The 14,467-nt window shown below is 54.9% G+C and overlaps 1 protein-coding gene across 4 annotated transcripts; it reads left to right on the plus strand.

The window, feature by feature from the left end:
• Positions 1-311: 311 nt before the first annotated feature.
• Positions 312-14,238, plus strand: C24H20orf27 (chromosome 24 C20orf27 homolog). 4 transcript variants are annotated; one of them, XM_038571724.1, is made up of 6 exons: positions 312-335; positions 8,133-8,249; positions 9,652-9,794; positions 12,220-12,406; positions 13,230-13,352; positions 13,586-14,238. In XM_038571724.1, the coding sequence occupies exons 2-6, from the start codon at positions 8,231-8,233 to the stop codon at positions 13,684-13,686; spliced, it is 573 nt and encodes a 190-aa protein (XP_038427652.1). In that variant the 5' UTR covers positions 312-335; positions 8,133-8,230; the 3' UTR covers positions 13,687-14,238. The 4 variants fall into 4 exon arrangements, with proteins under 4 accessions (XP_038427652.1, XP_038427651.1, XP_038427654.1 ...); XM_038571723.1 differs by lacking the exon at positions 312-335 and adding an exon at positions 838-972; XM_038571726.1 differs by lacking the exon at positions 312-335 and adding an exon at positions 838-972 and having other exon boundaries at positions 12,220-12,358.
• The last annotated feature ends 229 nt before the right edge of the window (positions 14,239-14,467 follow it).

Genomic DNA, 14,467 nt, shown 5'->3' on the forward strand with positions numbered 1-14,467 from the left:
GGCTCCCCGCAGGAAGTTTAGGGACCCTCTCACGGCCAGCGAAATTGGGGGAGGACAGTCGCTCCAGGCGCGCCAGGGGGGCGGCGGCTGGAACACCTAAAGAGCCTAGGGCCACGCCTCTCGCCCTGGGGCTCCGTGCAGTTGCCCACACCCCACCCCACCCGCGCGAAACTAGGCGCCTCCCGCTGCCATGGCGACCGCCTCCATGGAGACCAGGAGCAGAGGCTGCGGTCCCCGGAGGCTCAGCCCGCGTGCTTTCTTTGTTCTGATGCTTATTCGGGCCGGCCGGGCGAGTCCGTGCGAGAGCGCTTCCTCCTCCTCCGAGAAGGGGGCTGGTGGGTAGATGGGGAGGAGGGTCGCAGAGTGGGAAGGATGGCGGGTTCCTCAGCTCCGGAACAGGACCCAGAGATTCCCATATCGACTGCCGAGGCGGGCTCGGAAGCCTAGTGAGAAAGGCGAGTCCCGCCTCACGGCCGCTCGAGGACACCGAGGCCAGGGGAATCCCATTCCGAGTTAGGGCCCGGGCAGGAGGTGCAAGCTCCGCAGTCGAAGTTGGGACGCAGGCGGGGACTCTTGGAGACGCGCCCCCTTCCCTTCGCCGCTTCTGGCCCACGCCAGCCCCAGGCTGCGTCGCGCGGCCTCGCTGCCTTCATCGCGAGAACTCGCCGGGTCGTGGGTAGGCGTGGGCTAGCCCCGCGCAGCCGCGGGCCCCTTGCACGTGACACGGTGGCGCAACGCCTGTTGGCGGTTCTCTGGCGCCCGCTCATTGGTCGGAAGCGCTCTCGCCCCACCCCCTCGCCCGGCCAATGGGCGGAGGCAGGGGGCGTACCCATGAGGCGGGCGGCGGCGGCGGCGGCGCGGGCGCGGGGCTCGCTCCTCGTGCTCGGCGTTGAGCCCCCGCTGCCGCCGCGACCGCCACGGCCGCCGCTGTGGTGGACCCTTCCCGCCCGGCCCTAGGGTGCGCCCTGCACGGTGAGACTGCTCCTCCTCCCGCCACCTCCCAGTTCCGCTCTGCTCGCCGAGATGCACTCCCGTGCCGGGCAGTCGGTGACTGGGACCCTGCGGGGCTGGGGCGGCGGCTCCGGCGTGGGGCCGCACACGGGAGTGCTCCCTGGCAACTGAGCTGGGGAAATGTCAGGCCCGAAGCCGCGGGTGACCGTTAGGTGGTGGAGCGGGGATGTTTTCCGCGGCGCGCCGTCGGGGGCACGTGTGACAGTGAGGGCGGGGGCGTAATGGGGTCAGCACCGTCAGCATTCCCCCTCCCCCGCTATTGTCACGCCTCGCAGTGTGACCTTGGACAAGTAGCCTCTGAGCCTCTCTTGCCTGGGCACCTACGGGGAGGAGGGAGGAGGGCGGTGATATCGGGGAGTGCAGGCTCCTGAGACTCCTGCGTCAGCAGAGGTGAGGGTGGGAAGGGCACAGGATTATCTCTAAGGGACAAAGCTGCCGCCTAGAAGCCCTGGAGGGGTGTGGTGGAGGGGGAACGTCTAGCTGCATCTGTCCCCCTAGAAAATGAGAAGGGGGCGGTGATGGGCCACCACACCCACGGGGATAGAGGCAGCAGAGGACAGGGTCCTAGACCTGGGCTCCTGATGCCTTTGGGGGCTTGGCCAGCACCTTCCTGTCATCTCAGCTGGAGGGGTTTTATTTAGGTTCTGGACCTGAAGCCCTGCTGGACTGAGAAGAGAATCTTTGGGTTGCCTTTTCTCTTAAGTCTTGGCATTGGGAAGTGGGGGTAGGGCATTTCTCTCCCAGGGAGCTGAAGAAGGTCAGGGGCAAGTGCCACCACCCTCCCCCCCCCACCCCCCCCACCAGGCCTGGCCTCTACTTCTTGGGGCCTTCAGGTGACAGGCTCAGGGCAAGCACCGGGTGGGGCAGGCAATCTGGAGTTCGAGAAGGTCTAAGGACCCTCTAGCTGGGGGATGGGGGGTTTTGAGAAGGGAATGCTGGGCAGAGGAGGATTGCACATTTTGTGGATACACAAGGGGATGGGATGGTGGGAGTCTCTTCCCTAATTCACCCCTGCTTGTGAGAAAGAGAACACCATACTTATCCTTGCACTTTTGGCCTGGTGGAGGGAGGAGGAAATGGAGTCCCATCCAGACTGAGTTGATGTATAATTGCCACAACCAAACCTGACATCCAGTTTTGCCTTTTCAGGCCTTGTCCTAGGTATGTGGTCCCCTTACTATGTACCCAGTTCTATATCAGGTTCTGGAGTCAGCAGGTCAGTGTGGTCTCAATGGGAGCTCTGTTTACAAGCTTGAGCTTTTTTAAAAATTTATTTATGATAGTCACACAGAGAGAGAGAGAGAGAGGCAGAGACACAGACACAGGCAGAGGGAGAAGCAGGCTCCATGCACTGGGAGCCCGACGTGGGATTCGATCCCGGGTCTCCATGATCGCACCCTGGGCCAAAAGCAGGCGCCAAACCGCTTTGCCACCCAGGGATCCCACAAGCTTGAGCTTTAATGAGAGGCTGGACCAGGATTTAGCCGAGGGTTAGGGTGGGGCAGAGTGGGGCCAGGGAGGGGGTGGGGGGTAGGGTGGAAGGTTGTGGAGTATCCTGGCTCAAAGTCCTTGAACAGGTTGAGAATGGAGATGCAGGAACAAATGAAAAATGAGACCCCAGGAGTTTGGGGCCATGCTCCCAGCCATAAACCAGAGGACAAGCTGGGGCTCGCCCTGTGGTGCCTGGGATCTAGGAGCTGCTTCCAGGGCAGGGAGGTGTGGTATAGATGTGCAGCTGTGGAATGGAGGGTATGTTTTGGAGCTCCACTTTGCTGAGGACAGACTGTCCTGGTCCTCCCTCCTGTCTGGAACCTTGGGTCCCAGTGTGGAGCAGCCTGGAGTAGCAGCTAGCACCCTGTGGGGCTGGAGTCTAGGGGGCTGAGAACTCTGGATATCTGTGTAACTGTCTCTTTGTCCATTTGTTTGCTCACTTGCCATGTTCCTGGGTCTTCTCCTGCCAGAAGTTCCACCAGGCCTGGCTGAGCCCTGACCTGGGTAGGGTAACCTTGAAGCAGACTTTCTCTCTAAAGCTGAGAGGGAATTCAGCTCTGTCTCCCAGAGAGAAGCTTCCTTCAATTTCCCTGAGAATAACAGAGCCAGAGAAACCCCCCAAGGCCCTTCCTTGTTCCAGCTTCCGAATGGGCCAGCCCTCCCCATCCTGTGACTGTCCGTGTTATCACTGATGACCTGTTCACAGCCCAGCTAAGCTGGGGTGGGGGCTGTCCTTGGTGTCCTTTTGTTTTTGTTGTTGAGGAGGGGGCATTTCTCAGGATATACACTCCTCACATCTTCCTCTGGTTGAAGGGGACAGCGGACTCTCAGCAGTCTGCTCTCTGGTTATCCCTGGGGGACCTGGCTAGCCTGGGAGTGGGGGAGGAGGGAAGTGGGAGAAGGGAAGGGGGAGGGGGCCTCTCAACCCTTGAGCTGTTTTCTGAGAAGGCTGAAGTCCCTGGGGCCCCCCCTGAGGGCCATTCCTGACTGTTCCAGGATTAGACTGAAGAGCCTCTCCACTGGTGCTGCCCTGAAATTGCTGTTGCTTCAGAAACCAGGCCTTTGGGATTTGCTTTTGCAAAGATGAGGGCAGAGCGGGGAGTGCCAGCAGAGCTTCAGGTATCGCCTGCACCAAACCCTCAGAGGAAGAGATCACTGCTTATTCCTGTGTTATAGACGAGGAAACTGAGGCACAGAGACTCCGAGTTAACTTTCCAAGCTGCCTAAATGTGAACCAGGACTGCTGGGCTCTGGAGCCCACGCTTGTGACCATGTCCCTCCTGTCTCTGTGACTGCAGCTTGGGCCACATTCAGGACGTGGCTGGCACAGGAGGAGGCCTGGGGTTGTGAGGGGACCCAGCAGTTCCTATGGATACAGCTGCAGCAAAGGGAGATGGATCCCCTCTCCTCCCACTTCTGATGAGGAATTGTGTTTGAATGAGAATCTGGCTCCCAGGGGACCTCGACTGACAGGGCTTTCTGCTGAGAAAGGAGGCTTGCTTCTTTCAGCCTCCTCTGGGCCCTTTAAGTCACTTGCCTTCCATCTCTGTTCTCACTGCCCAAGGGTTACAGGCAGGCCTGATTGAGCTCTGGGCAGTGCAGGAGATGCTGGTCTTGCCCTCAGGGGGCATTCCATTTCAAGGGAAGTAACTGATTGTGGCAAGGCCAGAATAATGCCCAGTGGGAAGCCATGTTCTGTGAGATGGGGGGAGGGGAGGACCCTCTGGAGTAAGAGTTGGCTAAGAGAGTGGGGTGGGGTGTTCCTCTTTCTGAGAGCTTCCGGTATAGAGATACTGGCCTTGACATGTCACATCTACCTAGAGGGCCCAACCAAGGCCCATGCTTGGGTTCCCCTTAGTTTGGTTATTCATTCATTTAACAAATATAACTGGACCCAGCTGCTCCCTGCCCCATGCTAGGCTGGGTAGTGTGTACACAGGGTTTGGCACAAACATAGTCATTGCTCTGGCAATGTGGGGAACATAAAATGATCCCAGAAGCTGGGAAAGGGGGTCCTTTTATTTATTTAATTATTTTTTAAAAAAAAAGATTTATTTATTTATTTACTTATTCAGAGAGAGAGAGAGAGAGAGGCAGAGACACAGGCAGAGGGAGAAGCAGGCTCCATGCAGGAAGCCTGATGTGGGACTCGATCCCAGGTCTCCAGGATCACACCCTGGGCTGCAGGCAGTGCTAAACCTATTTAATTAATTAATTTATTTAATTTATTTTTTAAAGGGGGTCCTTTTAAAGATTTTTAGGCCTATCTTGGGATGGGAGGCGGTGAGGTAGAGTTTTGCTACCCTAAAAAAGCCCTTGGGCTGAGAATGAGCTTAGGTATTGGTTGGGGACAAGGGTTGTTCCAGGCCAGAGGGAGAGCCTGGATGAAGACAGGCAGGCAGTAGGCAGTGAGTTAATAGGGAAGACAGGGAGGGGGCTCTGCATGTAGTGGGTCAGAATATTTGTGGAAGGAGTCTCCAGGAGCCTTTGCTTACCAGCCACTGGTTAAGAGTTTCATCTGGGTCTCTGGGAAGTGTCTTGGGAGATGGAGGGACCTTGTAGACATGGAGCTGTCATTCCTGTGTGGCAAGAGCAGCCTCTGCGCAAGGTAGGAAGAGGGCCTGGTATGCTTTTGGCCATTTTTCCCATGTTTTGAATCCACAGCTTCAAGGGATGACTAGAGTGGGTGGGGTTGGGGAGGCTTCACTTTAAGGGCCAGTCTGTCTGGGGACAAGCTGAGCATTCCAGGGCTAAGGGGCTGCTCTTCTGGGACTGACCCCAGAGTGGCCCTGGCCAGAGATAAGTGGGGGCATAGTTCCGTTCCCTATACCCTGGGCCTGGGAGCTAACTTCCAGTGGTGGCGGTGGTGCGGTACTGGCCTGAGACCTGAGACCAAAGTCTTGCCTTTCCCTGTAGCTCCTTAGGCCTTCTGCCTGAGGGTTCTTGGTTCCTGTCTGTTCCTGTCCCACCCTGCCCATGAGGTGCTTGGGGCTGGGTGGGCTTCTCTTGCACTGGAAAGTGAAAGGGGAGTTGAGGCCTGCTCCCAGGGCAGCTTGGTACCTAAGGGACCTTGAGGTTGTGTCCTCTACAGCCCAGCCCCCAACTAGGAGGGCACCCTGTGGTTTCTCTTTGCTCCTTGGATTAGCCAAGGTCTTTCATGGTTTACTCATCTCTAAATACTTCAGCCCATTTCTCTGAAAAATAAGGACATATGTCTCTATACGATACAATTCCATTATCTTACCTAACAAAATTAGCTTTTATTTCTTAATGTCACCATGCAAGATCCAGTCCTATTCATGTTTTCCAATTATCTCCAAAATGTCCTTTTTAAATAGGTAGTTACAAACCCCTTACCCCATTTATTTTTCTCCTTGTAGCTGACGTAGTGGAAAAAACCAGGTCAGTTGTCCCATTGAGCACCCTGCCTTCTTGGTCTCTTTGTGTGTTAATTTAGAGCAGTGGTTGGCAAACTTTTTCTGTCAAGGGCCAGACGGTAAATATTTTAGATTTTGCAGGCAGGCCATGTGGTCTCTGTTGCAACTACTCAAAGGAGCTCTGCTTTAGTGCAAAAGCAGTTTTAGACACCATTTAAACAAAGGAGTGCAGTTTTGTCCCTTTTTTTTTTTTAAGATTTTATTTCTTTATTCATGAGACACACACACACACAGAGGCAGAGACACAGAGGAGAAGTAGGCCCGATGCAGGACTCGATGGACTCGATCCTGGGACCTGATCACGGGACCTGATCCTGGGACCCCAGGACCTTGCCCTGGGCTGGAGGCAGGAATCAAACTGCTGAGCCACCCAGGGATCCCCTTGTCCAATACCACTGTAGAAAACAGGCGTCCGTCTCAGGCTCTGGCTGGCCCATCCCCTATCTAGAACAACTACCACTCCCTTAATTTTCTTGTAGTTTGGGGGGAAAAAACCCAAATGATGGGTCAGTTGTCCCATAGAACATTCTGCCTTCTGGATTTGTTTCTTTTCTTCCCCAGGGAGTCATCTCATGTATTCTACTCACCTCAGCCTTTTGAGTCAGCAGGAAGTTGGAACTAGGGGCTTCCTTAGATCCAGATTAGACATTTCAGGCAGGACCTCCTTGTCAGTGATACTGTGACTTCATGCTGCCTCACCTCAGCCTCTATGGTCAGGCTGTCTCAATGTGAGTGACAGGAGACTGACGGGTGTGTGTGGCTGACACCACATCCCTCCACTGCAAACCTGGGTCAGTGCCCTGAAGAAGCTCAGACCATGTGTCAGTGGTACTTGGGTATCTGTGAGCACCTACTTTTGTCAGCCTTTGTTCTCCTGGTTGAGGATCCCCAGACTGCCCCCCACCTCCAGCATTTGTTTCTTCGGTGGCTGCAGCATTTAGCATTTGGTCATTCCTTTGTTATTTAATAGCAAGAATTCTCCTGAAAAGAAGAGGTTTCCTTTAGCCACCTGGATGATTTGGTTACATGAAAGGCTAAGGGGCAGGCCAAATTATTTATCTTTATTGCCAATTTTCTTTAAAAAAAAAAAAAAAGACTATTTATTTGAGAGAGAGAGAGAGAACTCCTGCTTGGTGGGGAGGAGGGCAGAGGGGCAGAGAGAGAGACAAGCAGACTCTGCGGAGTCTGGAGCTCAACACAAGGCTCAGTCCCATGACCCTGAGGTCATGACTGGAGCTGGAGCCATAATCAAAAGTTGGATGCTTAACCAGCTGCGCCACCCAGGCACGCATCTTTATTGCCAATCCTCAGAGTAAAGAGTTAGGGCATTGCTGCTGTCGTGGTGACAAATGAGGGATGGAGTTTATTTAGCTTTGTCTCTTTTTTTGTTATCTCTGTGAATGCTGCAGTTTTATGTATTCCATCTGTTTTCAGCATTTGCGCTCATTATTCTTCTTGAAGCTTAGATGGTCCCAGCTTGGCCCATTAATGGCCAGGCTGCTCACACAGGCTTCCTGGGGGTGCCTCCTGCTGCCCCTGCCCTGAGGCTGCCCTTGGGGCATTGAGCCAGGAGACTAGTTCAGAGACTCAGGCCAGAGGCTGAATGGTGGGTTGCCATCAGGCAGCCCCTTCACCCAGCTCTGTTCTGTTTATGGCTCTGACCTGCTATCAGGAGGGAAGCTCCAAGGGCCCATCTTCTGTGGGCCCTGTTTCTTGCTTTCTTTCATGCATATTGTTGACTCCAACCTGGACCAGCTGCACTGGGTGTTTCACCTGAATAACGGGGCATCTGGCTGTAGGAGGGTGGAGCCCTTGGGGTCACTGGCATGAGAAGTAGCCTCTGAAAAGTGCCAGTGAGGTCCCCTTCCTTTCCAGGCAGCCTTTCCTGCCAGCCTCAGGTGGGTTGGGTACAAGAGTCCTGTACCAACTCTGGCACCCAGAAGCAGCAGCTCAGCACATGCTGGCAAGGCTCTGGGGCAACAGGGCATCAGGCAGGAGTGAGGGCTCTTGGGGAACATGCAGAGTGGGGAGCAGAAGCGCCCCCAGGCTAGAAGGTACAAGCACCCTTTGGCTGGTGAGAATAGCAGGGGGTTGAGTTTTAGTGTCTTCCCTAAAGGGAGATCTCTGCTTTCCCCCAGCCATGGGCCCCGTGGGTGGCTCTGACCCCTGCCCTCTCCACTCCCCACCCTGTAGGCTCCCACTGGTGTCCCTGGAGCATGGGAGGCTGCTGCGCTTGAGTGGCTGAGTCTGGCAGGAGCTGCGTGTCTTACCCTGTGGCAGGGAAGGCATCCATGGCTGCAGCCAACAAGGGTAAGTGCCTTCCTGGCTTGGCAGGGTGTGCATGAGTCTTCCAGTGGGCTCTGGCGGGAGGGGTATTGTTGCATGCGGGGCCTGCATTGGCTGTGTGTGTGTGATATACATTACATCAGTGTAATTATACCACTGTTTGTGCTGGATCCCGGCACTGACCCAAGCCCTAGCAGGGAACCTGAAGACTCATGCTGGCTCCTTGGTGTGCTGGTTTGTGGAGGTATGTGCCCCTATGTCCCCAAGTTCCAGCTTTCCTATTCCATTGCAGTGGCTAGGGGGCAATAGTCTTGGGGTGACGAGGTAGGTAGGGCCACAGGAAGCTACAGAAGGGAATTTGGGCTTCATTTAGCATCCAAAAAGGCTCAGAGAGGGTTTTGGGCGAGGGAGGCTAGGTAAAATTTGAGGGTCAGTTCCCGGGGCTCAGCAGGGCACCTAGCCTTCATCCCTAGGCTTCCACCAAGTATCTGAGAATTCAGGCCAAGCCTGGCCCAGCCCCTCCCACCACAAGGACTCTGGGCAAAGCTCTTGGGAGGCCTAAGGGCCGTGGCTGTGGGCCAGAGTATTGGGGTCCTGTTCATGGCAAGATGCACCTCCCCCAGCCCAGGCCCTCAGCCCAGTTCTAACTGTTCTGCCTATCTCAACTCCCTGCCTCCTGGCTTTGGAGAACTGGACCCAGGTAGGGACAGCTGATGGCCTTGTGTGTGTGTGTTAAATAGAGAAGGGAAGGGTGTCTTTGGGAGGAGTCTGAGAGGCTGCCCTGGTACTTCCATCTTTCTTGCTGATGATCAGTGATGAAGTTTAGCGATAGTTGCAGCCTCTTCTGGGTGGGCTCGGTGTGGTTTCTGGCCTCCCTTTGTTTCTCTCACCCTCAGAAGGGTCCCACAGAGCCTATTCCAGTCCCCACTCCCTTCCTCTCTCAGTTTGCAGTCGTCAGGAGGGGCAGGCAGGGGCCTTGGCACTCATAGACCTGTAAGAGATCTCAGCAATGGGGAGCTCGCCACTGTGAAGGAGAGCACTGGGCAGGGTACCCAAGGCCCAGGGCTGAGTCTGCACAACTTGGGGCTTGCTGAGAGTCTGGAGGATTATCTCCTCTTATTATCTCTGTCATCTGCCTCATCTCTAAGTAAGGGGTCATACTAGCCAATCCCTGACACGCCCATTCCCAAGGTGCTTATATTTTGTGGGAGGACTGGGCAGGTAAGGGGCCTTAAGCCTCATGACCCCTAGTATCCAGTAGGATATGGCCTAGCCCTGAAAGGAGCCCAGCTAGTGGGTGCTAAGTGATGTCAAGGGCAATTGCTAGGGGTGTGTGTGGGGGTGTGTGTGGGGGTGTGTGTGACAAGGGCAAGGGGGAGTAGAGGAAGCCCGCAGCCCCTGGAGCCCTTTCTCATTCTCTTCTTAGGCAATAAGCCCAGAGTCCGGAGTATCCGCTTTGCAGCAGGCCATGATGCAGAAGGCTCCCAGAGCCATGTCCACTTTGATGAGAAGCTGCATGACTCTGTGGTCATGGTCACCCAGGAGAGTGACAGCAGCTTTCTGGTCAAGGTACGTGCACACCTCCCCCTACCATCTGCCTGACTCCCTCTGCCCCCTGCCTGGCCCTGCCTGGCTTCCTGGGCCTGTCTGTTCCATTTCTTCTAAGCTGGCTACATAGGCACATCTGTGTCCCTACCTCGGCCTTGGTTTCACTGTTTGTAAATGGGAGGTGGTGAGATTACAATGAAATGAGTACCTTTAGAATGTTACTCAAACAAGTGGTACGGAGCTGTTGTTATCATTGTCATCCCAACAATGACATCCACTCCCCACCCTGTAGATGGTGGTGTCAAGGCAATGGAAGGTGGTGTCAAGGCTTGGGATACCGCACATCAGGTCCAGGCCTGCTATTCTGGAGCTGTGAATTTGGACAGGTCACCTCAGTTTCCTCTTCTCTGAAATGAAGACCGTTTCCATCCCAGAGAGTTGGTGTGAGAATGAGATGAAAGAATGTATGTGTGTCACACAGGTGTGAGGCCAATTCTGGTGATAACAAGGCGTGACTTTACTTACTCTTCTTTGCCAAACCTCTGGCTGCTTAAGGGTTTCTGTGGTATTAATGCTTACTGATCACCCCTATGTTTTCTCCTGGGTGGAGGACCCACTTCTCCCAGTGGTCACACCTCACGCACACCCCAGCATGGCTTCTCCAACTTCTGGGGCACTGTCACATCCCACATCCACTTGGGAGGGGCAGGAGGAAGTGTCTGGAGGGGACAGATTGGTGGAGAAACAGGGAATGAGCCCCTCATGAGGTTGAACAATAAGCCAGGGCTCTGGAGTTGAACAGGAATGCCCTAGCAAGGGGAAGGCATCTGGTCCATGGAGACCTCCCTGAGACGGGGTCCAGATTCATCATTTCTGCCCAACTGTAAAATCCTTGCTCTTTTCCTACAGCTGACAGCTTCCTCAAGGGAATTAACAGAATGAATCAAAACTTTAAAGAATAGCTCCCTCTCCCCTTCTTTCCCCATTGCAAAACCCATTGACATCTATTGGGGAAAACTTGGAAGCTGGAGAAAACTATAAAGAAATTTAAAAGCACACACCATCATACTATCCAGACACAACCATAGTTAATATTTTGGTTTGTGTCATTTCAGCTTTTTTTTTTTTTTTTTTTGCTTCATTTCCAAAAACAGCTGGTATCACAGCAGACACACTATTTTTTGTTTCCTTATGTTGTGAACCATCTCCTGTCTATGTCAGTAAATAATTTTCCATGAGATTTTCCAGTTGCCTGGTATTCCATTAAATGTATCATCATTGATTTAGCCGGTTGCCTATTCCTGGTACTAACGACTGTTTCTATTTTTTACTGTTACAAATGGCGCAGTGGTGAGTGTTTTTTGCACATCTCTTAGGATTCTGCAACTGGTGCAGCTGGACCACAGGGTCACCATTGGTGAGATAGCCAGAAAGCCCTCTTGAGAGGTGGGTCCTCCACCTGCAGCATGAGAGAGCCACATGGACTGACCTTTAGCATACACTGATGTCTGCCTGTCCCATTGAAAAGCTAAACGCTTTATGCAGCCAGTCCTAACAAGCCCCTTGCAACTGTGAGCAAGCCAGTGTGTGTGTACATGAGTTGTAGGTACAGTGTGCACCTCTGTGCCTCCTGGACTGCACTCTGGTTAGCCTGCCCGCTCAGCAGCCACCTCAGCTTGTGTCCCTTCACATGGCTGGACTTACCCAGGTTGGCATCTCTCCCAGGGGGCATTGGTTGCCAGTCACTGTGTATGAACAATAGAAAGGGCTTGGGCCATGAGCTGGGGCTTTGGGCACACTGAGCCTTTGAGTGGGCAGGCAGGCATCCACATTCAGGTGCCAGCAGGGTTCAGTAGCTGGTGCCCAGGGGCCAGCTCTAGACTGACAAGCTGATCTAGTGTCTTCTGTCTCCTCTGCCATCCCATGTAATCTGTGTTGCCCCTGTCTCCACATGAGTGACTAGAGGACCAGTGTCCCTGACCCCAGGCTATTGGCTCTGGGCAGGTGTTGGCAGTGGTGGAGGGAGGTGAATGATCTGTATTGTGGGACTTTGAGCTTCCCCTTGTGGGCAATGGCAGGTGCCTTGCTATGTGCCACATGTGGCAGGAGTGGCCCAGACGTCTAGGGAGAGCTTTACCCTGGCCACACCGTGCGGATTTCAGCCACTCACTGGCTTCCATCTATAAAATGGGCCACCATTTGCTCTGGGGCCTGTGAAACATGCTGAGCAGCAAGCTGAGGGAATGAGGTCCTCAGGCAAAGGGCCTGGAGCCATTGGGCTTGGGGCGTGTACAGGCTAGAGTGCTGGAGGGAGTTAGGCCCCCTCTGGGATCCCTAAAGCAATGGGTGCAGGGGCCCACAGGATCCTAAGAGGCAGGACCTGGGTGGGCCCTGGGGAGGCTGAGAATGAAGGTGCTCCTCCTTTCCCCCTACCTTTCTGCTATAGGTTGGCTTCCTGAAGATCCTGCACAGGTATGAGATTACCTTCACTCTGCCCCCAGTGCACAGGCTGAGCAAGGACATCCGAGAAGCACCAGTCCCCAGCCTACACCTCAAGCTCCTCAGCATCATGCCTGTCCCAGAAGGTGTGTCCCTTGCTCAGGTGCTGGAGGCCTGTTCTCTTCCAGCAGGAAGTAAGCGGGAGTGAGAGCATGGGTGCTATCCCCCCTTCTAGGGTGGATGGGCAGTTTAGCAACTGGGGAACATGAGGCCTCCTTATGGGCTTGCAGTGTGGCATTTCAGGAGGTCCCATACCTCAGGCCTTGGGGTTATACTATTGGCCCATGCCTGTGTGTCACCTTATAGTTCCCTCAGTGGGGTCATGGAGCCAGTGAATTGGCTCTGGGCTTCCAGCTCTCCCTCCTGCCTGCCCCTTAAGAAAAATCTGCCAGAGCCCCAGGAATCCTGGGCAGCTACCTCCTAGCACCCGCCAGGCACAGGCTTCAGACTTGGGGCTGCTACTCCCTACCCTGCCAACTCTTCAAGTCCTCTCCTGCCCCTGCAGAGGTTAGGGTATCAGTTTCACAGTACGCTGACACCCCAGCTTCAGTTTCATGTCCCCCCTACTTCCTCTTCATGATCTTTCCCTTAAGTGCATTGAGCTCCCTCCCTCTGGCCTTTACCTCTTGCCACCAGATATGCTCAGGGCTTGCCCTGCCCCTCTTTCCCCACCACCCCCTCTCCTTGCTTTCCTTTTTGGGGAGTCAGTGGGTCTTCCTCCTGGAAACTTGAGTTTGACCCTTGGAGCCCTAATGGGGTTGTCCACAGTCTGGAGTCACGTAGAGCTCAGTGAAGAGTGGGAAGTTTCCAAGGCCTATTTGCCCAGCCCTGGGCGGATAGGTCCTAGGCCATCCTTACTCCTTTGGAGGAGGTGGCCAGTCTTGGTGGCATGCTGAGGCCAGTGAGTGCTGGGAGGGGCAGGGGTGGAGACCATGGAAATGCTGATCACCTGTGCAGGTTACAGTGTCAAGTGTGAGTACTCAGCTCACAAGGAGGGCGTCCTGAAGGAGGAGATGCTGCTAGCCTGTGAAGGTGGCGCTGGCACCTGTGTGCGAGTGACAGTGCAGGCCCGCGTCATGGGTGAGTGTGTGAGCCTTGTGTCTGGATAGAGGAGGGAGGTGCCAGCTTGGCTGCAAGGGGTTTCTATCTTCCATGTCTGAAAAAGGGATTCTTACCCTGGCCCCCTGGATACCCGGCTGCCTTTCTCCCCACCCTCCTAGCAGAGCCCAGAGGGAAGGTGGGGGAGGGGCCTCCAAAGAGTGGGTGGGGCCAAGGGGCCAGCCTGGCTTCCTGATTTGTCATCTGCCTTGCAGACCGACACCACGGCACACCCATGCTGCTTGATGGGGTCAAGTGCGTGGGTGCTGAGCTAGAATACGACTCCGAGCACAGCGACTGGCACGGCTTCGACTGAGGCCTGAGGCCCTGCACGCCTCGGGGCCCCACAGCCTTAAACCCCACCTCATCTCCCCGAATGCTGTGTGATGGTGTGGCTTCCTCGCCCCTCCCCGGGGTGGGGGCGGGGGTGGGGTGTCTAGGGGCCTCTCACCTCTGCCTTTATTGTGCCACCTCCCTGCCTCTCCTGCGTCCTCCTCTCCCACTTCCTCCTCTCCGTGTGCCTCAGTCTCCTGCCGGAAGAAATGGGTTGAGCCCCTAAGGAGGCTATCTGAGGAGGGGAGGGGGGCGCCTGGGGTGGGTTCTGCCCACCCCTACCCCAAGCCATAGGGGATCTAGCCAGGGCTTGGGAGAGGAGGGAGCTGGCTCTGTGACGTCGTCACTCCCATTACTGCTGCTGCTGGCTGGCTTTAGCCCTCCCGTGCTCCCTCCCTCTTTCCTACTGCTGTCAGCGCTGAGTAGGAGGGAGGCGCAGTCCCCAAGCCCTAGCCCCCAGGTCTGTGTTACTTGGTTTTTAAAGGACTGGTTGGGATAAAACCGTAAAGAAATAAAAGTTTCAGTGGATACCAGGTGCCAGCCAGTGTTTGTTCTTCGATGCTCTCAGAACACCCACAATCCTCTGCAGACAGGCTAAGGAACAGTTTTGGCTATAATCATTTTTTTAGGAGGCAAGGGCACTCCGTGGTATTCTAGCACCTAGCCTCCAAAGAAGTGTGCACGTGTGGTATTTTAGGCCTGGGAAAAGCTGACTAGAGTAAATGGGGAGGAGCCTTCTGCCTGGGCCTGAGAGAGGTCTTTGA

Source organism: Canis lupus, chromosome 24 (assembly GCF_011100685.1).
Source record: "Canis lupus familiaris isolate Mischka breed German Shepherd chromosome 24, alternate assembly UU_Cfam_GSD_1.0, whole genome shotgun sequence".
Lineage (NCBI taxonomy): Eukaryota > Metazoa > Chordata > Mammalia > Carnivora > Canidae > Canis > Canis lupus.